Here is a 26,392-nt window from a genome sequence, read left to right on the forward strand (position 1 = left end):
ACACGCCCAGAGAGGTAATACCGGTTGGTATACACGTACACGCCCAGAGAGGTAATACCGGTATACACGTACACGCCCAGAGAGGTAATACCGGTATACACATACACGCCCAGAGAGGTAATACCGGTATACACATACACGCCCAGAGAGGTAATACCGGTATACACGTACACGCCTAGAGAGGTAATACCGGTATACACGTACACGCCTAGAGAGGTAATACCGGTATACACATACACGCCCAGAAAGATAATACCGGTATACACATACACGCGCAGAGAGGAAATACCGGTATACACATACACGCCCAGAGAGGTAATACCGGTATACACGTACACGCCCAGAGAGGTAATACCGGTATACACGTACACGCCCAGAGAGGTAATACCGGTATACACATACACGCCCAGAGAGGTAATACCAGCATACACATACACGTCCAGTATTACCTCTCATTTGTTGTGTGACACACACACACACACACACACACACACACACACACACACACACACACACAAATAAAACATTTGGAAATGGATGGGGAAAGAAAACAACAAGTTTATTCTCAGTTAATCTCTTCCAAACCATAGACAATATCCATCTATAAAAATAAAAAACATAGAGAATTATATTGTTTCAGCTGTGAAAAGGAGGAAAGATGTTGGTTTATTAACTTTCTAATATTATATATTTGTTGATAAAGGTAATATGAAACAATATATTATAATCTCTATAATATTTATTAAAATACCACTATTTTCATAAAGAGGTTTTTTTTTATTGTTTTATTCTAAAATGTTTAATAATACATTTCAAGGGTACCTGTTCAGCAAGCCAGCTGTGGGGTGGCACCCTGAATCATATCTCATATTAATACAGTGCTTTTCTATCACAATTACAGTATACACGGTGCAGCCACCCCCAGGGTGGAATTCTACATCATATATTGTATTTTGCAGTTAGAATTAGTCTTCGTGCGGCCACCTCTAGGCTGGAACCGTCATAAAATATATTTCAGCCACCAAATCTGAAGGAGGACCTAGAAAAATATTATTATAATACAATGACACTAGAGGAGTGCAAACACAGGGATATAAAGGCATTTGCCCTAAATCCCATTATATGATGGTGGGTGACAACTACCGCATAGCATTCTGGGAAGCTCCTGCTCTAATTGACAGCTATACCACCCACGCCAAGGCGCGGTTTGTGGCCTAAGTTCGCAGTCTCCACACGAGCTCAGGAACCCGCTATACTGCCTGCGAGACGCCATTACAGATTGGTTTGGGCGAAACACTCAAATAGCCCATGAACCAGCAATCACTGATATATATATTTATTTATTTTCTTCTGAAAACAGGATGCCTGATACCTCTGTCATGCTGTAGCAATATAATTCTCATTATTTCTCCTTTTTTATTCTTTATTAGAACATTCATAGGGAATTTTTATTTCAGTTTCTTCTTTTTCTTTTTACAAACGGAAATTTAAGATTATATAGGAAAGGAGTATATCACACGGAGGAAAAAAAACATTCTATCCACTGGAAGACCCACTTTTTGAGGATATGGGGTAGGAGTTTCGTGTTGTAGGTTTTGGGGTCCTTCAATTTGTTCGTAGTTGATAATCTGTGGAGAAAAAGGATCAGATATTGTCAGTCTTTATCCCTTTAAAAAAATCCCCTATAAAAATACTTTTTCCCCTTTAAGGGGGAGTATGAGGAGCGCAGGTTAAGAAGTGCGCAGGGAAAGGTGGAAGGGATAACTTCCATGTCCCATAGCTCCCTCCTGTCTGTGTCACCCTGCGGGGGGGAGGGACAGACTCCATGTCCCATAGCTCCCTCCTGTCTGTGTCACTGTGTCACCCTGCAGTGGGAGGGACAGACTCCATGTCCCATAGCTCCCTCCTGTCTGTGTCACCCTGCGGGGGGGGAGGGACAGACTCCATGTCCCATAGCTCCCTCCTGTCTGTGTCACTGTGTCACCCTGCAGTGGGAGGGACAGACTCCATGTCCCATAGCTCCCTCCTGTCTGTGTCACTGTGTCACCCTGCGGTGGGAGGGACAGACTCCATGTCCCATAGCTCCCTCCTGTCTGTGCCACTGTGTCACCCTGCGGGGGGAGGGACAGACTCCATGTCCCATAGCTCCCTCCTGTCTGTGTCACTGTGACACTTGTCCCACTCGCATTGAACTTACCTCCACTCTGAGTGATATATCTCACCCACGGCAGTGCCTGATACCCGCTTTTCTCAATAATTTTCATGTACCGAACCTTTAAAAAGAATAAAATAAGATAAAAAAATCATTTCTACACACATGTATCGAACACATTATCTTATAAAGACCCATTAAACACGTCCCTGTCATTAGGTCACTTTGGTCCTACTTGGGTGTAACATGGACTGGTCCCGGTTTAAATAAAGCAGGCTCAGAGCTCTGAGAATCCAGCAGAGAGAGAGTTGATTGCAGCCACTCAATTAACTAGTCTCCACCTGGACTAATGAGAGCTCTGTAAAAAGCCTAATGTGAGACACAGGAGAGATTTTTCCTTAGCTCACATTTGGGCTGACAGAAGGAGAGCAGAGAAGCCTGCACACAGACACTGTGTTGAGCACAAAGGCTGTGCTGAGATCAAGACACCCAGACACCTATATTTATTGGACACAGGGGACCCAGGAACCTCCCAGAGACTGACATGGAGGGCCACCTGCTTAAGGTACCTCCTGAGACTTTGGGGTGATAGGCTGGTAGGGATAGGGGTTTGTTATTTTGTTGTTTTTGTATGTTTTTGCCTGGATAAAGGAACAGCCTCAATAAAGCCAAGATCTCATTTCACCCGAATCGGTCTCCATTATATGTACCTCTGCTCACATCTCTTACATTGGTACTGACCCTTTAACCCATTAAACACGTCACTGTCATTAGGTCACTTTGCTCCTACATGGGACTGATTCTGTAACCCATTAAACACGTCCCTGTCATTGGGTCACTTTGCTCGTACGTGGGATTGACCCTTTAACCCATTACACGTCCCCATCATTAGGTCACTTTGCTCCCACATGGGACTGACCCTTTAACCCATTACACACGCCCCTGTCATTAGGTCACTTTGCGTCTACGTGAGGCTGACCCTTTAACGCATAACAACACATCACTGTCTCACCTGAATCCCAGAAACGGTGAAATAGGGGATCTCGAACTTGACGGAAATGGGGGGTTTCCCTTCCAGCTCCTCGGTCTCCACGCTGGGTAGGCCAAAGTGGGCACGCATCAGATATTCCTTTCCCCCCTAACCGAAACCCAACAACAACAAAAAACCCAGAAAGATAGGCGTTACACCTCCCCTTATAATGCACACACTAGATTTTACATCCTGTAGAATATGGAGTTAGGTTAAACTATGCACAGAAGAGTGTGTTGGGTGTTGTGTGTGTAAAGAAATCGGGATTTGAACCGTAGTAACCCGTGCTCTCACCGGGAAGGATTTGATGGTCCAGATCACCACATTTTTCTCCGGCACGTATTTCGCGCTCCCCACGCTGGTTTTAAACTTGGGGGAATCGGCATCGCTGGGAACAGGGACGGAAATCTCCACGTTGTTTGCCACGGACTGTTTCTTAAACTGTCCCTTTGCCTAAAGGGAGGGAGAGAGTCACGTGCGTCATCTTGGTATCTCTAACACACAAAATGTTTTACCCCTGTGTCCCATAGCTTCCTCCTGTCTGTGTCGCCCTGCGGGGGGAGGGACAGACTCCATGTCCCATAGCTCCCACCTGTCTGTGTCACTGTGTCACCCTGCGGGGGGAGGGACAGACTCCATGTCCCATAGCTCCCTCCTGTCTGTGTCACCCTGCGGGGGAAGGGACAGCCTCCATGTCCCATAGCTCCCTCCTGTCTGTATCACCCTGCGGGGGGAGGGACAGCCTCCATGTCCCATAGCTCCCTCCTGTCTGTATCACCCTGCGAGGGGAGGGACAGACTCCATGTCCCATAGCTCCCTCCTGTCTGTATCACCCTGCGGGGGGAGGGACAGACTCCATGTCCCATAGCTCCCTCCTGTCTGTATCACTGTGTCACCCTGCGGGAGGAGGGACAGACTCCATGTCCCATAGCTCCCTCCTGTCTGTCACCCTGCAGTGGGAGGGACAGACTCCATGTCCCATAGCTCCCTCCTGTCTGTGTCACCCTGCGGGGGGAGGGACAGACTCCATGTCCCATAGCTCCCTCCTGACTGTGTCACTGTGTCACCCTGCGGTGGGAGGGACAGACTCCATGTCCCATATCTCCCTCCTGTCTGTGTCACCCTGCGGGGGGACAGACTCCATGTCCCATAGCTCCCTCCTGTCTGTGTCACTGTGTCACCCTGCGGTGAGAGGGACAGACTCAATGTCCCATAGCTCCCTCCTGTCTGTGTCACCCTGCGGTGAGAGGGACAGACTCCGTGTCCCATAGCTCCCTACAAATATATATTGTTTTTACCTTCACCATAATCTCCAGTCTGCTATGAGTGAATTTCTCAATCACAGATTCAATCCAGATTAAAGGTTTCACCTTTGAGGAAAAAAACAGCATCATATATAAAATAAATCACACATAGAGTAAGCGATTTTATTACCGAATAGTTATTTGTTCCTATGATAGACTGATGCTTCAAGGCAGCAATCCCAGCTACTGTTTTTATTTTCCCCGAAACGTGGGGTCCCCCAGAGCTAACCACTAGTTCCCGAGATATTTCCATTTTTTTGTGCTAAATACAAATATGGTACCCTACTACAAGATGGCCTCCAGAGTCGCCAATAGAAAGCCGCAATGTCAGCTTTTGTCTGTCGGTCATCGTAGCGTTCCGTCACCCCGGAGGCCATATTGTTTCCCCGGCGAACTGCTGCTCCACCCTGGACACGCTGATCCAGAACCAGAGTGGTCCCCAGACTCCAGCCTACCCCCCCCCCCCCCGCCTCCCCTCTCTGATGAGCTCCAGTAAGATTACAATTTGTAGCCGGGATTGGTGCTTTAACCCTTTGGTTCTGGCATGGGTGACGGAAAGAGATCATGTGATCGCCTGTGCCAGAAAGGCCGTGGAAATTTGGTGCTGCCTCCCCTACAGCACTCAGTGCCGGAGACATGTGAATGTGCTCATAAGTAATATTTTTATTTGAGATATATATAAAAAAAATATATAGATATATATATTATTACACAATACAAATATATACATTTTTCATTTTATCCGTGATTACCAAATTCTAGCAAATCAGCTGCTCCTGCTTATCTGTCGGACTAATGACAACTTTATAATTGCTTTGCAAACGAAGGGCGGAGTGATACGAACACTATCCCCTTTGTCTTTGAGGTCTGACAAAAACAGTCTGATCAACAAAAGACATAAGATAAGAGCGGCAAAAACTGCAATCATTTACCAACGCGTTATTATTGTAATAAATACTAAAAAAAAAAAAAAGATACTTTTTTTAATTTTTTTTAAGGCTGCATGTAGCCTATTAACATCTGGACTGCCCTATGACGTACCTAGAACTTCATGAGGGCCAGCAGTGTAGGAGAACCTAGAACATACAGGGCGAGTCATGCTATATATGCTCGTGTTCTAGGTGAAGATAGTGTTCATGCTCTATCGGAGCAGTGAATGTGACCGAAACGGAAGTGGCGCCTATTCCACTCCCGCTAACGTCATGGGGGGCCCTGCCCGCAACAACATAATTGTTACCCCCAAGCGATCACGTGGTCGAGATCCAGAAGACCGGTGGCACTCGAGTACCTCCGATCTTTCAGCACTAAAATGGTCCTGAGCTCCATTCGACGCTCGGAGGAGCCTGTAAAAACCAGTCGCCAACGGTTTGAGTTTCCGACGTGGAAATGACACCTGCGACGGGGTGGAAGAGATTGCGGGTCACCTGCGTGTTGAGCCGGTAAGACATTAGCTCGAAATCTCCGTCCGGAGGAATAAACGAAATGGTGCGGTCGTTTTCGAAGCGAGAGAGGCGGACACACTGGTGAAATTTCACATCTTCCAGCTCCACCGTTTTGTTCTTGGTACCTGCATTAAAAAAAAAGAAACTTTTCGTACGCTCACTCTCTCTCTCTCTCTGTTTACCACCCTCTTGCGCTCTCTCCATTCCCTTCTCTATTGATCTCTCTCTCTCTATCACCCTCATGCTTTCACTCCCCTTCCCCCCCCCCTCGCCTCTCACCCCTTCAACTCCCCCTTCCCCTGGCATTTTCCCCTTCCCTGCCTCTTCCCCACTCTCTACTTCCTCACTTTTTCTCCCCCCTCCCGTCTCTCTTCTCTGCCGCACCTCTCCCTCGCCTCTCACCCCATCCCTGCCTCTCTCTTCCTCTCCTCCCTCTCTTTTCCTCCACCTCTCTTCCCCTGTCTCTCTCTTCCTCCCTCTCTCCTGCTTCCCTCCCCGCCCCCATCTCTCACTCCCTTCCCCTGCCTCTCCCCCCTCCCCTGCCTCCCTCTCCCCCGCCTGGTTCGTACTTACGCCCCGTTAACTCGAAGAGAACTCTGTCGTTCAGTCCGAGACGTAACTCCGGCATCCCGGTGAGAAAAACCTTCAGTTTCACACTGCCAACAATCTCACTCAGAAGGACACTGCCATTAGTGTTCACCTGGAATATAGACATCTCTACAGTGAGATATAGATATACACGCATAACTCTATAGAGTTCATTGGACAAATGTAAAGAAAGAGGACTTTACAGACACACGGCACAAATCAGGTAAGTCATAAACCAAAAAATAATGTATTAAAGCTAAAGTCCAACGTTACAGTTCAGCGTTTCGGCCTTCTCAGGAACCTTCATCAGGGTCGTGTGTACAAACATGGAGAAAATACAGGATATGAATAATCCCAAACCCGGAAGGGAAATCTGCAGGAAAAGCCAGTGAAACATTGGACACACCCCTGTCCAGTCCTTGTGTCCAAAATAAAGCTGCTAGAATGACCCAACCCGATCATCACAGAGACAGTGGGCTTGAGATCAAGCCTTTTAAATCGCGTGAAGAAATTCGCCCTCTGCACCAAACCTGGATATTGAATGAAATGAAATGTTTCCATATAAATCACGTCAGAGACGACATTTTTTCAGCGTCTAGCCCTAACATACAGTCTGGCTTGTCCGAACGAATAGACCAATAATAAGCCCAATTAGCTGCTTTTCTTAGAATAAACATTGAATGGCTGTAATGACATTCCTCATGTTGGAGACTGGATGTCTGTGGAAAATAAATCCGGGGTCAGAATGAACCATTCTTGGGCAGACGACTAAAGCGGTCAGCTGACATTTAAGTGAAGATCTTAAAGCCGTGGTTTAATTAGGAGAGATATCGGGCTATCAGAGGCTAGTTTTTTATGGTCTCTATTCTTCTTTAGAATAATACAATGGAAGCTGAGTTGAAGTACGGTGGAGAGAGCCCCATCTAAATCAAAAATGTATTAAAGTCCCGAGATCAGACATTCCCCCCAAAATTCAGCTAAACAAGGTGTCTGGGCCTGAAGATTTGACATTGTTTAAACTTCTTTATTTATATATCAGTTTAGAAAGACGTAAAATAGGTTTGTTATGACATTCTCTGGCCGAATGATCAAAATCTAGGACGCCTTCAGCTTATCCGAAAAGCTGTGCCGATTATCCGCGTTATACTTTACGGTGCCTGGGAACCGACGCTGTGAATATTAATGCTGCTAATCAGGACAGCTTTTGGGGTCAGCTGAAGGTCACATCACCATGCCCCGGATGGCAGGAACGCAAAGGGACTATGATGTCCCTGGTGTTCCGGAACAAATCCCGAGTACATCGTAAGTGCACTCTGAAGGTTAATGGGACCCTGAGATTATAAAGAGCTGTAAAAGGTTTCCGGGAATTCTTTGGCTATTTTGCCGGAAGTCAGATGTCCTGTTCCCCAGTTTCATCTCTCAGTAAAGAAAATCAAAGTGTTGGAATTGTTGGTTGGTGTCAAGACTACCGGAGGAGTTGGCCCGTCACAACACCAAACCGATCTGACCCTATCATCGTGAACGTTCTCGGACTCCATCTCCTCTAACAGAAGATGAGGCAAGGTTTAGGTAATCTTCTTCAGGGCTACTAGAAGGGTTAGTCTTAACAGATGTGATACCATATTCAGTCATAATACTGGGAGTCAGAAGGCCGACAAGGGAATATTCTCTGCATAAAACACTGGCAGATTTGGATGGAGAGATCAGCTAGGACAGCAAAACTGAGTGAGGCGAGAGACAAGATCCCACCCAGAGATCGGAAGGAATGGAGGCACGTTTGAGGGGATATATATATATATACACACATATATAGATACACATACATATAGATACACATACACACATATACATAGACACACATACATATAGACACACACACACATATTTACACAGAGGCCCTGTCACTCACCAGCAGGTTGACGGATTCTATGACATCTATAAAGACCTCGTTCTTCTTGTACTTGAGACCTTCGGACCTCCAGGACACTGCATTTGTCACCGTGGTGGGGACACGAGACTTGGCGGTCTCCAGCTTGTTACCCAGCTGTGTGATATACCTGCGTCCGACAAGGCAGGGCCATTAAAGATGGCCGACACATCCCCCCCTCCTCCTTCCCTCCGCTCTGAAGCATTATCACCCTCAACAATATAATATCAATATAATATAACATAAGTCATTTCTGCCAGATCTTGCCGTCTGTGGCCTGGGACATGGGTAGCAGGGAAATATAACAGAGTATTATGACAAGCATTAGAATGAGTATTAAGAGCAATGCTATGGAGTTTTAGGGTGGGTATTCAGGGGAGTATTAATACTCACCCCAGCAGTATTTTGCCGTCTGTGGTCTAGGGGACGAGTATTAGGGGGGATAGTATTACGAGGAGTCTTCCAAGTATTATTACTCACTACTGCAGGTTGTGCCGTTCGTTGTTTGTGTGTGAGGCGATGATTAGAGGTAATATTCAAAGGGGTACTAATACTCATGCATGCAGGATCTTTTTGTCGGTAGACTGGGGGAAAGGTATTAGGGTCGTCACTAGGCCCAGTATTAGAACAAGCATTAGAAAGAGTATTAGTACGATGACTAGAAGGAGTATTAGGAGGTGTATCAGGAAGAGTATGGGTATTAGGAGATATTATGGAGTACCAGTAGGAAATTAGTACTCAATCCTGCAAAATCTTGATGTCTGGGAGAGTGTATTAGGAGTACTAGTAGGAACACTAGTATTAGTTACCAATCCTGAATGTGAACTGGTTGGGAGGGTATTAGGCGATATCATAGCATACTAATAGTGCTAGTGGGAGTACTAGGAGTATTAGTTCTCACTCACAGGATCTTGCTGTCCATAGTCTGGAGGAAGAGTATTAAGAGATCAGATGGAGCACTTATAGGAGTATTAATGGAAGTATTGGTTGCATTATTACTTCCTCTTGCAGGATCTTGCTGTCTGTGGTCTGGGGGAGGGAGCGTATTGGGAGATACCATGGAGCACTTGCAGGAGTATTAGTGTGGAGTATTGGTCACAGTAGTCCTCACTTTTGCAGGATCTTGCTGTCCGTGTTTCGGGGGTGGAGTATATTAGGAGATACCCTGGAGCACTTGCAGGAGTATTAGTGTGGAGTATTGGTCACAGTAGTCCTCACTCTTGCAGGATCTTGCTGTCCGTGTTTCGGGGGTGGAGTATATTAGGAGATACCCTGAAGCACTTGCAGGAGTATTAGTGTGTGAGTCACATTAGTACTCACTCTTGCAGGATCTTGCTGTCCGTGTTTCGGGGGTGGAGTATATTAGGAGATACCATGGAGCACTTGCAGGAGTATTAGTGTATCAGTCACATTAGTACTCACTCTTGCAGGATCTTGCTGTCCGTGGTCTGGGGGAAGCCGAAGTCCATGACCTCATCCAGCAGCTCGTAGACGATGACGAAGTTATCCCGGATACTCTCCTCCTCCAGCTCCTTGAAGTACTCGGTGAATACCTGCGGGCAGCGAGAAATACAACACATCCCTGGGATGAGGGGGCGGGGCCGGTCACCAGCCAATCACAGTGCTCCCCTCGCACAGGCTCTTATCCCTACAAGACTGGGCGCTGGGCATTAGGGCGCCAAACGCTCTGATTGGCCCAAGTTGTCGTCCCCCAGTGTATTAACTTACCCTCCCCTGTATTAACTACCCTCCCATGTATTAACTAACCTCCTGTGTGTTAACTAACCCTTCCCCATGTATTAACTAACCCTTCCCCCATGTATTAACTACCCTCCCATGTATTAACTAACCCTTCCCCAGTGTATTAACTACCCTCCCATGTATTAACTAACCCTTCCCCCATGTATTAACTACCCTCTCCGTGTATTAACTAACCCTTCCCCAGTGTATTAACTAACCCTCCCCGTATATTAACTAACCTCTCCCCGTGTATTAACTAACCTCTCCCCATGTATTAACTAACCCTCCCCCGTATATTAACTAACCTCTCCCCGTGTATTAACTAACCCTCCCCATGTATTAACTAACCCTCCCCCAGTGTATTACCTAACCTTCCCCACACCCTCCCCCTGTGTATTAACTAACCCTCCCCCATGTATTAGCTAACCCTTCCCCCGTGTATTAACTAACCTTCCCCATGTATTAGCTAACCCTTTCCCGTGTATTAACTAACCTTCCCCATGTATTAGCTAACCCTTTCCCGTGTATTAACTAACCCTTCTACCAGTGTGTAGCCAGGTAACCCCCTGGGCTGCTAATTTCTCTGCCTAACACGCAAGTCCTGGTACCAGCGCAGGCAGCGTTAGGGTTAAATCTGCCCTTGCTGTAGTAAGCAGCTCCATTGAGTGACAGGGGGTGTGGCTTATGGTCTGGGTACTGCCCATACGGGGCTGAGATCTGGAGCCCCTCCCCTGGTAACAAAAAGGAGCTCCAGTTCCAAATTTAGTGTGTGTGGAAGGGTGGAGCCAGGGCTCTGGTTCACCTTCCATCCCCTCCCTCAAGGGAGTGGGAGTGTGGGAGACAGGGATAGACATTTGGGGCCTCAAGCCCTGGGGGTTGAGTCCAGGGACCAAGAGAAGAGAGTGTACATATGTATGCTATACAATGTCAGTATGCTGTTGCTGTACTGTAAAGAATAAAGCACCCGGTTACTGTTTTATATTCCTGCCTGAGGCTGCAGTTTCTTCAGGGAGAGGGCGAGAGAGTTTTCCACAGGGAACTGCACCTATCTGCGATAGGCCCTGTGGGAATGGAGGCGCTGTAACACCGAGAGGAGAACTACCCAAGCACCGTAAGCCTGTCCTGTCTATCCCAACAACAACGGCGGATGCTCAGGGCCTTCTGTGAGCCTAACAGGTAGCACCACCCGCAGGTAACAGCCAGAGATCTCCCGTGGGGTGGGGGAAAATGTGTTACATGTGTATTAACTAAACACCCTCATGTATCAACCCATTCGCCCGTCCCCAGACACTCACCTCCACCACTTTATACAGGAAGGAGTAGACGAGCGAGGCGTTGGCGTTCTTATTGGTCAGAGCCACCACTGACCCGGGGTTAAGGGAAGAAACTTCTCCGCGGAACACGAGAGCGAAACCGATACATACACCGATATACACAAACATAGGAAGACAGACGTGGAAACCTTCACATACATATCGTATGTATGTATGTATGTATGTATGTATGTATGTATGTATGTATGTATGTATGTATGTATCTCAGGGTATACCTCCTGACCTCTGGGGGCACTTATGAAGCTCCTCAACCTTGCTCTGAAGGGACTGCGGCAGCCATGTTGGAGGAGGCAGGCTAAAAGGATTTGTGAACCGTGACTACTTGATAATAATAGACTACTTGAACTGTGATGAACAACAGTCAGTGCTGGAGGAGCAGACGGAGTGCACAGACTGTCCTGGAAACCAGTTAGGTATCCCAGGACTAGGACAGCGGGTTCCGCATAGGCCCCGACCATTGTAGAGTGTGTTTTGTAGGTTGTCCCATAGTTATGGACCTTTCCCACTAGTGAGAGTCCGGTGACAACGCGGGACGGACGCTAGTGAGGAAACCCTTCGTCCTTCACAGACCAGCACTTGCTAAATGCGCATGCGTGACCGACAAGCTCTGATCGCGCATACGAGAAGACGGCAAGCACCGACAGCAAGACATTTGTCCCAGTTTTTGCCGGGGCAAATATGGTCACCCTAGCTATATATCCATTTGATTCCTATGATGCATGCGCCTGCCAATATAAGTTCTCTATAGGTGGATACGCCCAACAGCTTCACACAAGTGCAGGAACTTTCACACGGAGATGCTGGTCTGGAGACTCCCCTCAGCTTTACCATCTGCTATCCGGAGAGGGGTTTTTCTGCTCTGATTGTGGACGTCCCGTTCATGGAGTTTACAAACTTGGTGTGTTAGGATCTACATGATCATATTTTTATTGTAAGTTGTGTACTTTTTAATATATGCCTATATAAATTGATATTTTTTGCACTTTTTAGTTATCATTTCTCTTCTTTTGCGCCCCCATTCTTTTGTTTATGTGTTTGTGAGTGTTCTCCAGCCCCGCTGATCACGGGGGAGCAGCACTGAAGAGAGATTGCCATAGGAGATGTGACGGCCAGCGCGCCCTTATTTTTCCACTTCTCTATAGGTGTGCCTGCTGGTTTGCATTGTGTGTGTAGCCATGCTGTAAAATGGCATACAGTTCTCTCTCATGCTGGCAGTAAACCTGGTAAGTTACAGGATTGCCAGCATCAATCATGGAGGTTTGCCCTCACACCCTGGTGAGGTGTCATATGTATTCAAGGGGAGTGGTAACATGCTCTGAGTCCACTGTTAGTGACATCAGAGATGTGCCTGTTTCCTGAGGTATATAAGGCACAGCACTGCCCAAAGTTAGTGGTTCTACATAGATGTTCAGAGTTGAAGGTCAAGGGGTTCACTAGTGTGCTAACTAGTGATTCAGTTCTAATCAATAGCAAGCAGCAGTAAGGCTGGCAGGGCCTACACTGTGTCCAGGGACCTGGCACAGGTGGTGATCTCCCTGAGGGGAGCGGTGATCCAACTCCATTGGGAGGGCAGACCTTTTGAAGGGAGAGTGCTGAAGAAGATGAGCGGCTAAGCTGTCTGCTGCGAGGGGCAATCTGCCTAACCATCAATAAAGATGCCCTGTTTCACAACAACCCTCATGTGTGAGTCTGGAATTACTCTGCAGAAGAAGGCACCACAAAGGAGTTCCTCATCAGAACCATCTCCTTGCGGACGCAGAAATCCTGATGAGGTGGAGGCGCTGCACTGTATGTAGGTAGGACTCGCACACACACTACCTCAGCTGCCTGTCTGGGTTGACAATCCCCAAACACCATCATGCGGGAGACTCAGGAGTCTTGTTGCCAACAGGTGCACCACCAGACACTACCATGTAATGGGGACCGGTTAGACCACAGGGGCCAATGGGAGATTGGGTGGGTCAGACAGGTCCAGAAAATCCGTTACATGTGCTTGAACATACATACTGTAGAAGTCTTCCAAGGATTACAACACGTATTGCACAAGCATCAGCGTTTTTGGGTCCGCTTGCGAACCTTTGTCAAGATAAAGTGTCGGCGAACCGTGCATGTCCTATGTACCCTCTATGGGCGTGGCATCCGAAAACGCCACCAAAAACCTCCAATGAAGCCCATGCTGCAAAATGCAGCAAAATGCAGCAAAAGGGATCCATAAAGTGTAAAACTGCAGTAAAGTGAGCAGTAAAACAACGGTAGCCATAGAGACCAGACATAAACAAGACACACGTGGAACTGGGCAACATTCTCGCAAGTGTGTCTATCGGCATTAGTTGTAAAAAACTGACACAAGTGAGCAAGTTCATGTATATACTCTATAACCAAGGAAAGTACCTAAATGCCGCTCAACATGTTGCAAAATATGGTTCACTTGAAGACTGGATTTCCCAAAACGAACTGTTTTTAAATACAGACAAACCTGTCATTGATGGTATTTGTGACTTAGGCTACATTTCTAAAGCTATCAATGACGGCGCTACAGATCAGAACCAACTCTAGCACCATTCTAGCCACGGTCACTCGTTTTAAATATCTGGGCATATGGCTTGACTCCCATTTAACATTCTGGCTGCATATTATATACTACAGGTAGATCTGGACTCTGCACTTCAAAAACTACAACCTTGTAACTGTGAGGAGTTTCTAAATCCTGTGATAATTTGTATTCTTCCTATCCTCCAGTACCTGGGAAGTCTCTCCTCCTGTATCTCACTATGCCCTCCCTACTGCTTTTTCTGTTTAATGTTTCCTCACTCCTTTGTAAATGTTTCTGTTCTCTCCAACTTCCCCACACCCCTCCTATCCACATTTCTTCATCTCTCTTCCCCTCCACCTATGCCTGTGCCCATACAGTGCACCATTATTTATACACCTCTTTCCCAACAAACTTCTTTACCCCTCAATATCCCCCTCTCCTTTCTATACCCTCCCCTCTCTTCCTCTCACCCCTCCTTTCTCCTCTCCCCCCTCCATTTCCTCTCCCCACCCATTCTCCTCTCCTCCCCTCTCCCACCCGCCTCTCTCCCCCCTTTCCCCCACTCTCTCCTTTCTCCCCCCTCACCTCCTCTCAACCCCTCACCTCCTCTCTCCCCCCCTCCTCTCTTCCCCCCCTCCTCTCTTCTCTTCCCCCCCTCCTCTCTTCTCTCTCCCCCCCTCCTCTCTTCTTTCCCCCCCCTCCTCTCTTCTCTCCCCCACCCCCTCCTCTCTTCTCTCCCCCACCCCCTCCTCTCTCTATATTCTTTTTCAGTCGGTGTCCAACTACAGTATACCGGGCTGTTCCAAACATGCACGAAACCGGCAGCAGCTTTACCACGACATTAATAATAACCCCTGTTGCATTCTGTAGAATTTCTTCCATCTGATAATCCTGGTGCCGTTTTAATGCACTGCCGTTCCCACCCCACTACATAAAGATCCCTGTATTCGGTGGGTCAGGGGTCAATCATGGGGTCCTAGTATGGCACAGACTGACCCCCTGTCCCCTCGGGAACAGAAAAGGATACAGTACAGGTTGCTGTGTTTGATCCATAGAAAGTGGACTTTTCCGTGCGTCAGCAGCGGCGACAGATTCCCCTCCTCCTCCCTCTGTATGAGCAGCGGCATGAAGTGATCAATCTCTGCCATATTGATATCCCCCTTGTAATTCCTGCAGATCAGGGGCTACACAGTAGAGAGAGAGAGAGGTTAGTCAACATAAGGGAGAAAAGAGGGAATTAATACGTTAATCAATAGAAGTGATGATCAATACAGGGATTATTAATCAATGTTGGGGTTAATCAATATCAATAAAGGGCCTTCCTCAATAAAAGGGTTGATTGAAGGGCTTAATCAATACAATCGTCAATGTAAGGCTTAATCAATGCAATCGTCATTGTAAGGCTTAATCAATGCAATCGTCAATGTAAGGCTTAATCAATGCAATCGTCATTGTAAGGCTTAATCAATGCAATCGTCAATGTAAGGCTTAATCAATGCAATCGTCAATGTAAGGCTTAATCAATGCAATCGTCATTGTAAGGCTTAATCAATGCAATCGTCATTGTAAGGCTTAATCAATGCAATCGTCAATGTAAGGCTTAATCAATGCAATCGTCATTGTAAGGCTTAATCAATGCAATCGTCAATGTAAGGCTTAATCAATGCAATCGTCATTGTAAGGCTTAATCAATGCAATCGTCAATGTAAGGCTTAATCAATGCAATCGTCAATGTAAGGCTTAATCAATGCAATCGTCAATGTAAGGCTTAATCAATGCAATCGTCAATGTAAGGCTTAATCAATGCAATCGTCATTGTAAGGCTTAATCAATGCAATCGTCAATGTAAGGCTTAATCAATGCAATCGTCATTGTAAGGCTTAATCAATGCAATCGTCAATGTAAGGCTTAATCAATGCAATCGTCAATGTAAGGCTTAATCAATGCAATCGTCAATGTAAGGCTTAATCAATGCAATCGTCAATGTAAGGCTTAATCAATGCAATCGTCATTGTAAGGCTTAATCAATACGGAGGAGCGGCTCAGTGAGTAAAGACACTGACTCTGGGTAAGTCACTTTATCTCCCTGTGCCTCAGGCCCCCAAAAGTTAGATTGTAAGCTCATCTGGGCAGGGACTGTGTCTGTAACAATCCTAAGAGCAGCGTCCCGCGCGCTGTTCCGTAATGAGTCCCATTGGGAGAAAAGCGCTATATGAAATAAAGTTATCGTTATAATTATTAATACAATTGTCAATGTAAATAGGGCCTCCAACAGGGTGGAGCAGCCGGGACTCCTGTCCCAGGCCCGGGCAACATGCGCCAGATCGGTCAGAGAAGAGTGGGCCTGCTGGAGGGTGTCTGCGGAGGTGCTGGTGGAAGAGAGGGCCTCTGACAGTCACTGTGGGCCTGCTACAGCAGGCTCCCTCTGACAGGCACCTCTGTGGGCACCCTCCAGCAGGCTCCCTCTGACAGGCACCTCTGCAGGCCCCTACCTATTTCCCAATGCACCTACCTCCCTCTCCCCTCGAGGTCCATATCGCCTTCCCCCACCCCATATCTCCTCCAACCCTCCCACACAGGGCCGCCAACAGGGGGGAGAGCCAAAACAACTGTCAGGGCCCGGCGGCTGCGGGGGACCTGGCCAGTGCTGGAAGTTGGGCCTGGCCAGAGGTCGGGCCCAACACCCGTGTCTTGCTGCCGGGCCTCTGTTGCTTGCCAGGCCCCAGCTCTCCTCCCTTGCAGCAGGCCATTCTCCCCTGCTGCTTCCCTTGTAGGGCCCACCTCCGACCGGCAATCGGAGGCAACTTCCGCATCCACCAACAGGATCCGGGAGGGGGTGGGGGGAAGAGAGGGGAGGGATGGGAGAGAGGGGGGGGGCATGAGGGAGAGGGTAGGGAGAGGGGAAGGAGAGAGGTGGGGGCGAGGGAGAGAGAGAAAAAATGGGGGCAGGGGAGAGAGAAAGATGTGGGGGTGGGGACGGGAGAGAGAGGTGGGGGCGGGAGAGAGAAAGGGGTTGGGGTGGGGGGGAGAGAGAGGGGTGGGAGGATGACAGAGGTGGGGGCGGGAGGATGAGAGATGAGGGGGGGGCAGGAGGATGAGAGATAGGGGGGATGGGGGCGGGAGGATGAGAGATGAGGGGGGGGCGGGAGAATGAGAGATAGGGGGGATGGGGGTGGGAGAATGAGAGAGGAGGCGGGGGGCGGGAGAATGAGAGAGGAGGCGGGGGGCGGGAGAATGAGAGAGGAGGCGGGGGGCGGGAGAATGAGAGAGGAGGCAGGGGGGATGGGAGGATGAGAGAGGGGGGGGAGTGGGAGGATGAGAGAGAGGCGGGGGGGTGGGAGGATGAGAGAGAGGCGGGGGGGGTGGCAGGATGAGAGAGAGGCGGGGGGTGGGAGGATGAGAGAGAGGCGGGGGGTGGGAGGATGAGAAAGAGGCGGGGGAGTGGGAGGATGAGAGAGAGGCGGGGGGGTGGGAGGATGAGAGAGAGGCGGGGGGGTGGGAGGATGAGAGAGAGGCGGGGGGGTGGGAGGATGAGAGAGAGGCGGGGGGTGGGAGGATGAAAGAGAGGTGGGGGGCAGGGGCAGGAGGATGAGAGAGAGGTGGGGGGCAGGGGCAGGATGATGAGAGAGAGGTGGGGGTGGGAGGATGAAAGAGAGGTGGGGGGAAGGGGCAGGAGGATGAGAGAGAGAGGTGAGGGGTAGGAGGATGAGAGAGGTGGGGGTAGGAGGATGAGAGAGGTGGGGGCGGGAGGATGGGAGGTGGGGGTTTAAGAGGGGAGTGAGAGAGGGAGAGGGAGAGGGTAGATGGAGGTGTGAGAGATAGAGGGTGGGGGGTGAGAGATAGAGGGTGGGGGGGTGAGAGATAGAGGGTGGGGGTCTTGCAGGGCCGCCAACAGTGTATCGAGGGGTTGGGGGATTTTACAGGGTAAGGGAGGGGCCTGCTCCCCTGGGCCCCGGGTGAGGGGGTTAATCACTAAATTAAATGAGGAAATAAGGGGAGATGGGGGAACGGCCCCGTTAGTTACAGCCTCAGTATTAACGCGGTTACTCAGTAATAGGGGGTAATTAGAAGAAAAACAAAAAAAATTTTAATAAAAATTTAATATTTACTGCCCCTAATACTCCCCCCATGTATTTACTGCCCCTAATACTCCCCCCATGTATTTACTGCCCCTAATACTCCCCCCATGTATTTACTGCCCCTAATACTCCCCCCATGTATTTACTGCCCCTAATACTCCCCCATGTATTTACTGCCCCTAATACTCCCCCCGTGTATTTACTGCCCCTAATACTCCCCCCGTGTATTTACTGCCCCTAATACTCCCCCCATGTATTTACTGCCCCTAATACTCCCCCCATGTATTTACTGCCCCTAATACTCCCCCGTGTATTTACTGCCCCTAATACTCCCCCCATGTATTTACTGCCCCTAATACTCCCCCCATGTATTTACTGCCCCTAATACTCCCCCCATGTATTTACTGCCCCTAATACTCCCCCCATGTATTTACTGCCCCTAATACTCCCCCATGTATTTACTGCCCCTAATACTCCCACCGTGTATTTACTGCCCCTAATACTCCCCCCGTGTATTTATTGCCCCATATACTCCCCCATATGTATTGCCTGCCCCTAATACTCCCCCGTGTATTTACTGCCCCTAATACTCCCCCCGTGTATTTACTGCCCCTAATACTCCCCCCGTGTATTTACTGCCCCTAATACTCCCCCCCATGTATTTACTGCCCCTAATACTCCCCCCCATGTATTTACTGCCCCTAATACTCCCCCCCATGTATTTACTGCCCCTAATACTCCCCCCCATGTATTTACTGCCCCTAATACTCCCCCCCCATGTATTTACTGCCCCTAATACTCCCCCCCCATGTATTTACTGCCCCTAATACTCCCCCCCATGTATTTACTGCCCCTAATACTCCCCCCCCATGTATTTACTGCCCCTAATACTCCCCCCCATGTATTTACTGCCCCTAATACTCCCCCCCATGTATTTACTGCCCCTAATACTCCCCCCCATGTATTTACTGCCCCTAATACTCCCCCCCATGTATTTACTGCCCCTAATACTCCCCCCCATGTATTTACTGCCCCTAATACTCCCCCCATGTATTTACTGCCCCCCTAATACTCCCCCCATGTATTTACTGTCCCTAATACTCCCCCCCATGTATTTACTGTCCCTAATACTCCACCCGTGTATTTAATGCCCCTAATACTCCCCCCGTGTATTTACTGCCCCTAATACTCCCCCATGTATTTACTGCCCCTAATACTCCCCCCATGTATTTACTGCCCCTAATACTCCCCCATGTATTTATTGCCCCTAATATTCCCCCATGTATTTACTGCCCCTAATATCCCCCCATGTATTTACTGCCCCTAATACTCCCCCCCATGTATTTACTGCCCCTAATACTCCCCCGTGTATTTACTGCCCCTAATACTCCCCCGTGTATTTACTGCCCCTAATACTCCCCCCATGTATTTACTGCCCCTAATACTCCCCCGTGTATTTAATGCCCCTAATACTCCCCCATGCATTTAATGCCCCCTGTACTCCCCCATGAATTTACTGCCCCTACTACTCCCCTGTGTATTTACTTCCCCCAATACTCCTCAACCCCTCCCCCCCACCCCCATCCTTGTATTTACTGCCCCAACCACCCAGCAATCACTCACCTTCCCCTTCAGATCCAGGATGAACACTGCAGACGATGACATCACTGAAGGATTTCCTGGGCCCCCCACTCCCCAACTCAAATAAATAGGGTTTTTTTTCCTATGTAGGATTGTGCCCCACGTTATAGGGTTTAACACGTCTCTGTAGGGTCTGTGCTACTCTCTGTAGGAACGGTTGCTCCCCCCTTGCAGGATTTCTTCTACAATTAATGGGATCTGCGCTTCCCTTTTGTAGGGCTTTTTTGCTCCTATCAGTAGGGTTTTTTTTTCGCTCTCCTGCATGGGGATTGCTCCTCCGTCCTTGCCTTTTCCTCCTTCCTGTCTTTTTTTCTCCCCTCCCCTCCCCTACGTCACCTGCACACAGGTATGGCCAGGTGAGCTGCTTTCTTAAAGGGGAAGCGCCACCCTGTTAAAAACCCTCCTACTAAAGCCCCTCGGGCATAGGGTGACTGTCTGCAGTTTCAGTCCTCCTGTCGCTCCTAGACACTTTGCCTTTAAGGGACGCTGAGATATAGGGTTACAGGCCGGAGACAGATCTCACTGTGAAGCCTTAAAGAAGGGCCCCAAAAATATGGCAGGAAGGTGGATTCGTGACCATGATGTTTATGTATTTATTATAGAAGCTTACAAATAAATATATACAGCATACACCAAATAGGTTTACGGGACCTCTGTACTAAGAGTCGCTAGTGAGCGCCTCTGTACTAACCGGATATTTCTCCTGCTGCGTCGGTAACGAGTTTCCCCGCGCGTTTTGGTGCACAGAAATGGCGGCCGCTGGGCGTACGGCTGTAAATGGGACTGATTTAACGGGGGGATTGTGGGTCTAGCTCTTCTCATACCCTCCAACATTTCGCAGACCCCCAAAGAGGTACATGTGTCCACTATATGGGGTTACACCTATCCAGACTCCGAAATAGGAGAGGGAAATACCGCTACGTTAGTTATATCATACCTAACTGTGGGGTTACTCCCATCCAGACTCCGAAATAGGAGAGGGAAATAGCGCTATGTTAGTTATATCATACCTAACTGTGGGGTTACTCCCATCCAGACCCCGAAATAGGAGAGGGAAATAACGCTATGTTAGTGATATCATACCTAACTGTGGGGTTACTCCCATCCAGACCCCGAAATAGGAGAGGGAAATAACGCTATGTTAGTTATATCATACCTAACTGTGGGGTTACTCCCATCCAGACCCCGAAATAGGAGAGGGAAATAACGCTATGTTAGTGATATCATACCTAACTGTGGGGTTACTCCCATCCAGACCCCGAAATAGGAGAGGGAAATAACGCTATGTTAGTTATATCATACCTAACTGTGGGGTTACTCCCACCCAGACCCCGAAATAGGAGAGGGAAATAACGCTATGTTAGTTATATCATACCTAACTGTGGGGTTACTCCCATCCAGACCCCGAAATAGGAGAGGGAAATAACGCTATGTTAGTTATATCACACCTAACTGTGGGGTTACTCCCATCCAGACCCCGAAATAGGAGAGGGAAATAACGCTATGTTAGTTATATCACACCTAACTGTGGGGTTACTCCCATCCAGACCCCGAAATAGGAGAGGGAAATAACGCTATGTTAGTAATATCATACCTAACTGTGGGGTTACTCCCATCCAGACCCCGAAATAGGAGAGGGAAATAACGCTATGTTAGTTATATCATACCTAACTGTGGGGTTACTCCCATCCAGACCCCGAAATAGGAGAGGGAAATAACGCTATGTTAGTTATATCACACCTAACTGTGGGGTTACACCCAGCCAGACCCCGAAATAGGAGAGGGAAATAACGCTATGTTAGTTATATCATACCTAACTGTGGGGTTACTCCCATCCAGACCCCGAAATAGGAGAGGGAAATAACGCTATGTTAGTTATATCATACCTAACTGTGGGGTTACTCCCATCCAGACCCCGAAATAGGAGAGGGAAATAACGCTATATTAGTTATATCTTACCTAACTGTGAGGTTACTCCCATCCAGACCCCGAAATAGGAGAGGGAAATAACACTATGTTAGTTATATCATACCTAACTGTGGGGTTACTCCCATCCAGACCCCGAAATAGGAGAGGGAAATAACGCTATGTTAGTTATATCATACCTAACTGTGGGGTTACTCCCATCCAGACCCCGAAATAGGAGAGGGAAATAACGCTATGTTAGTTATATCATACCTAACTGTGGGGTTACTCCCATCCAGACCCCGAAATAGGAGAGGGAAATAACGCTATATTAGTTATATCTTACCTAACTGTGGGGTTACTCCCATCCAGACCCCGAAATAGGAGAGGGAAATAACACTATGTTAGTTATATCATACCTAACTGTGGGGTTACTCCCATCCAGACCCCGAAATAGGAGAGGGAAATAACGCTATGTTAGTTATATCATACCTAACTGTGGGGTTACTCCCACCCAGACCCCGAAATAGGAGAGGGAAATAACGCTATGTTAGTTATATTATACATAACTGTGGGGTTACTCCCATCCAGACCCCGAAATAGGAGAGGGAAATAAAGCTATGTTAGTTATATCATACCTAACTGTGGGGTTACTCCCATCCAGACCCCGAAATAGGAGAGGGAAATAACGCTATGTTAGTTATATCACACCTAACTGTGGGGTTACACCCAGCCAGACCCCGAAATAGGAGAGGGAAATAACGCTATGTTAGTTATATCATACCTAACTGTGGGGTTACTCCCATCCAGACCCCGAAATAGGAGAGGGAAATAACGCTATGTTAGTTATATCATACCTAACTGTGGGGTTACTCCCATCCAGACCCCGAAATAGGAGAGGGAAATAACGCTATGTTAGTTATATCTTACCTAACTGTGGGGTTACTCCCATCCAGACCCCGAAATAGGAGAGGGAAATAACACTATGTTAGTTATATCATACCTAACTGTGGGGTTACTCCCATCCAGACCCCGAAATAGGTGAGGGAAATAACGCTATGTTAGTTATATCATACTTAACTGTGGGGTTACTCCCACCCAGACCCCGAAATAGGAGAGGGAAATAACGCTATGTTAGTTATATTATACATAACTGTGGGGTTACTCCCATCCAGACCCCGAAATAGGAGAGGGAAATAAAGCTATGTTAGTTATATCATACCTAACTGTGGGGTTACACTCATCCAGACCCCGAAATAGGAGAGGGAAATAACGCTATGTTAGTTATATCATACCTAACTGTGGGGTTACTCCCATCCAGACCCCAAAATAGGAGAGGGAAATAACGCTATGTTAGTTATATCATACCTAACTGTGGGGTTACTCCCATCCAGACCCCAAAATAGGAGAGGGAAATAACGCTATGTTAGTTATATCATACCTAACTGTGGGGTTACACCCACCCTGACCCCGAAATAGGAGAGGGAAATAACGCTATGTGAGTTATATCCCACCTAACTGTGGGGTTACTTCCATCCAGACCCCAAAATAGGAGAGGGAAATAACGCTATGTTAGTTATATCATACCTAACTGTGGGGTTACACCCACCCTGACCCCGAAATAGGAGAGGGAAATAACGCTATGTGAGTTATATCATACCTAACTGTGGGGTTACTCCCATCCAGACCCCGAAATAGGAGAGGGAAATAACGCTATGTTAGTTATATCATACCTAACTGTGGGGTTACTCCCACCCAGACCCCGAAATAGGAGAGGGAAATAACGCTATGTTAGTTGTATCATACCTAACTGTGGGGTTACTCCTATCCAGACCCCGAAATAGGAGAGGGAAATAACGCTATGTTAGTTATATCATACCTAACTGTGGGGTTACTCCCACCCAGACCCCGAAATAGGAGAGGGAAATAACGCTATGTTAGTTATATCATACCTAACTGTGGGGTTACTCCCACCCAGACCCCGAAATAGGAGAGGGAAATAACGCTATGTTAGTTATATCACACCTAACTGTGGGGTTACTCCCACCCAGACCCCGAAATAGGAGAGGGAAATAACGCTATGTTAGTTATTTCTTTTTGAAACAATTTATTGAAGATTTTTGCACGTGGCACTGAAAGAAAAATACATTTTGTTACATCCGTACTTAGCAAAGAAAGTGTGCATCCTATTGGCAGATGGCGGTATGACATCATATCGCGAGCCCCTGCATGGGAGGGTAAGGCTGGGAGCCACGGCGCCTTCGCCGGCGCACGGAGGCTGGGAAGTGACCCGCGTCAAGCGAGTGCTTTCCCTGGCCATGGTGGACGCGCCGTGGGGGGGGGGGGGCGTGCCTAGGGGGCGTCACGGAGCTCGTTTGCCCTCATTGGGCGAACCGCTCACGTGACCTGCCTGTCGCCCCAAGAAACCAGATTCAACTGATTTCTTGCGCAGTGCCGCACCCCCTCCCACCTACGCGCGCACCTGTACACCGCATGGACGCAATCACTGCCTTAGAGCAGTCTGATCGCTCAGCGGCACCATGGCCCCCAGCCTTTGGGGCGATGATAGTGGTAAAGGGGCAGGACGTTAAAGCTGCACTTCAGTCAATATCCTGCATGTGTGTTTTTTTTAATAAATCAGTTCTGTAGTAATAAAAAATAATTTTAGCATTTTCTGTTTAAAAAACAAACAAACAACTTTGAAAGACCAATTTTCTTGTATTCTATTTTAACAAGCATGCTTGTTCCTATAGCAACGATTTACATTCCCCACATTTAAAGATGTCGCCAAACTTTGCCGACCAATAGACGGAGAACGAATTGACCGGCAGCTATGCAGTTCTTTAGGCAATTAGAGATTGCCCACATGCAACTATTGAAGTTAAAAAATAAATTAAAAAAAAAAAAAAAAGACTGAACTGCAGCTTTAAGACGTGGGGATAGGGTTTTCTTTGTAGCAAAATCTAGGGTTCCCCTACGTCCTTCCCTGGACAATGTTGAAGAAGCCCGCAACCTCTCTCCCTTTGATTTTGATGGTGTTGGGAGAAGTTGGTATGGTCTCTGGTGGTTACGGTTAGGATTCTGGTTGGGGCGTTGTTGAATTATCTGGATACGTTTTTCTTTTCATATTGGGGGGGTGGGGAAAAAGGGGGGAAAGATTCTGAAAATATTGGGAGAGAGATGGTGGTGGTGGTGGGAGGGGGGGGGGAGGTTAATGGGCGGAGCTTCCTGTTAATGGGGGGTTGCTCATATTTGGGCACAGCTTGGCGGGGGTTGTATGTTGGTATGGTGTTGGTATATCGCGTTGGCTTCATTTGATGGGGTGGGGGGGAGGTTAATGGGTGGAGCTTCCTGTTAATGGGGGGGTTGCTTCTATTTGGGCACAGCTTGGCGAGAGTGATGTGTTGGTAAGTCGTTGGTATGTCACGTTGACTTGGGGTGGAGTATTATTGGGGAATGGTATACAGAAGGGGACGAAATCGAGGATGGGAAGGCCACGTTATCAAGACCACAGATTTATGATGGCTATTTTTCATATTGGTCTTAGATGTCCTTTTTAATAATTAGGGACATGGGAAAAAAACAATGGGAAGGGTTAGTTGCTTAGCTGTAGGTGTCAATTCTTCATTCATTTATATACCCCGGGTATAATACTTACGTTATGATCCAGTGTTTCCCGGGAGGAGCACAGGTGGTTTCAGCTGGGAGCCAGGGCGCCGGCAACATTTCCCCTAGGGAATAAGAAGCAATTTTAGGTAAAATCAGGGAACAGGCCTTGTTGGATGGGGGGGCTTGGTTAAGGGACCAGCTTTCCGGGATGCAGAGTCCCCCAGGGCAGTTGGGCTCACAGTGCAGCTGATGTCGAAGAGAGTGAAGTGGTTTAGATGGTGGATGTTTTGGGACCCAAGAGGGTTATGGGGTGGTAGGCCCCCTGTAAGGCTGAGCCCCTGCCCCAAACCTGCTGTGAGGAGGTCGGAGAGGAATGTCGCAGGGCCAGGGCCAGGTGGGCGGCGAGGAGAGCAGCATGCCTACCATGGGCCGGCTTGACGGTGGCTGCAACCAGGTGCGCAGCAGTGTCGGGACCTGGAAGAAGTGAGAGATGTCGGAGAAGGGTGGCGTAAGGCCTATCCCTGTGTAAGGGCTAACGCACTTCCCCAGTCCCTATTTGCAGGGCTGGGAGGATAAGCCTGTTACCAAACTATCCCCCCAAAGTCTAAAGAGGTACCTCAAAGCAGGTGGCTCTTCATGTCAGTCTCTGGGTCTGGATTGGTGTCCATCGAGGGGCAAGCCTCTTGTGAGTTCCAGGGTCTGCTGTGCCCTGGAATAGGTTTGGGCCTGGTATATTGATGTCATCACACAGTCCTTCTGTGTACTCAAGTCATCATCTCCTTTGGCAGCACAGTTGTGACGGTGCTCAGGAGTCTCTCCCAGCAGGAGGCTTTTCAACCTGCCTGATTAGCCAGGTGGAGACTGGTTAATTGACTAGCTGCAATTAACCAGCTCCCTGCTGGATTCCTCAGACCACTACAGGCTTATACTGCAGCAATCTTTAAAACAGTGTTAAGTGCCCTGCTACAGCATCGTTCAACGCTATGCGGTTGGTATGGTCAGAAATTATTCTGAGGATATCCCGGACAACCGCGAAGGAGCTTGAAGGCGATTGGGCGGAGAAGGAAGAAAGACAATGCGGCAGTTTCCAGGTTCGGTAGGAAAGTGG

At 48.1% G+C, this 26,392-nt stretch overlaps 1 protein-coding gene across 3 annotated transcripts in view; it reads right to left on the reverse strand.

The window, feature by feature from the left end:
- Positions 1–537: 537 nt before the first annotated feature.
- AP1M2 (adaptor related protein complex 1 subunit mu 2) overlaps positions 538–26,392 on the reverse strand; it is a 31,133-nt gene continuing 5,278 nt past the window's right edge. Inside the window, exons 1-13 of one of the 3 annotated variants that reach the window (XM_075577457.1) lie at positions 19,753–20,086; positions 15,078–15,234; positions 11,479–11,546; positions 9,866–9,996; positions 8,426–8,573; positions 6,502–6,628; positions 5,911–6,053; positions 4,481–4,552; positions 3,477–3,635; positions 3,165–3,290; positions 2,198–2,273; positions 1,557–1,628; positions 538–601 (exon numbers count right to left, since the gene is read on the reverse strand). In XM_075577457.1, the coding sequence (XP_075433572.1) occupies positions 1,606–1,628; positions 2,198–2,273; positions 3,165–3,290; positions 3,477–3,635; positions 4,481–4,552; positions 5,911–6,053; positions 6,502–6,628; positions 8,426–8,573; positions 9,866–9,996; positions 11,479–11,546; positions 15,078–15,234; positions 19,753–19,794 (1,272 nt within the window). In that variant the 5' untranslated portion in view covers positions 19,795–20,086 and the 3' untranslated portion in view covers positions 538–601; positions 1,557–1,605. The other 2 variants (XM_075577458.1, XM_075577456.1) reach the window with 2 other exon arrangements.

Source organism: Ascaphus truei, chromosome 20, assembly GCF_040206685.1.
Source record: "Ascaphus truei isolate aAscTru1 chromosome 20, aAscTru1.hap1, whole genome shotgun sequence".
Taxonomy (NCBI): Eukaryota; Metazoa; Chordata; class Amphibia; order Anura; family Ascaphidae; genus Ascaphus; species Ascaphus truei.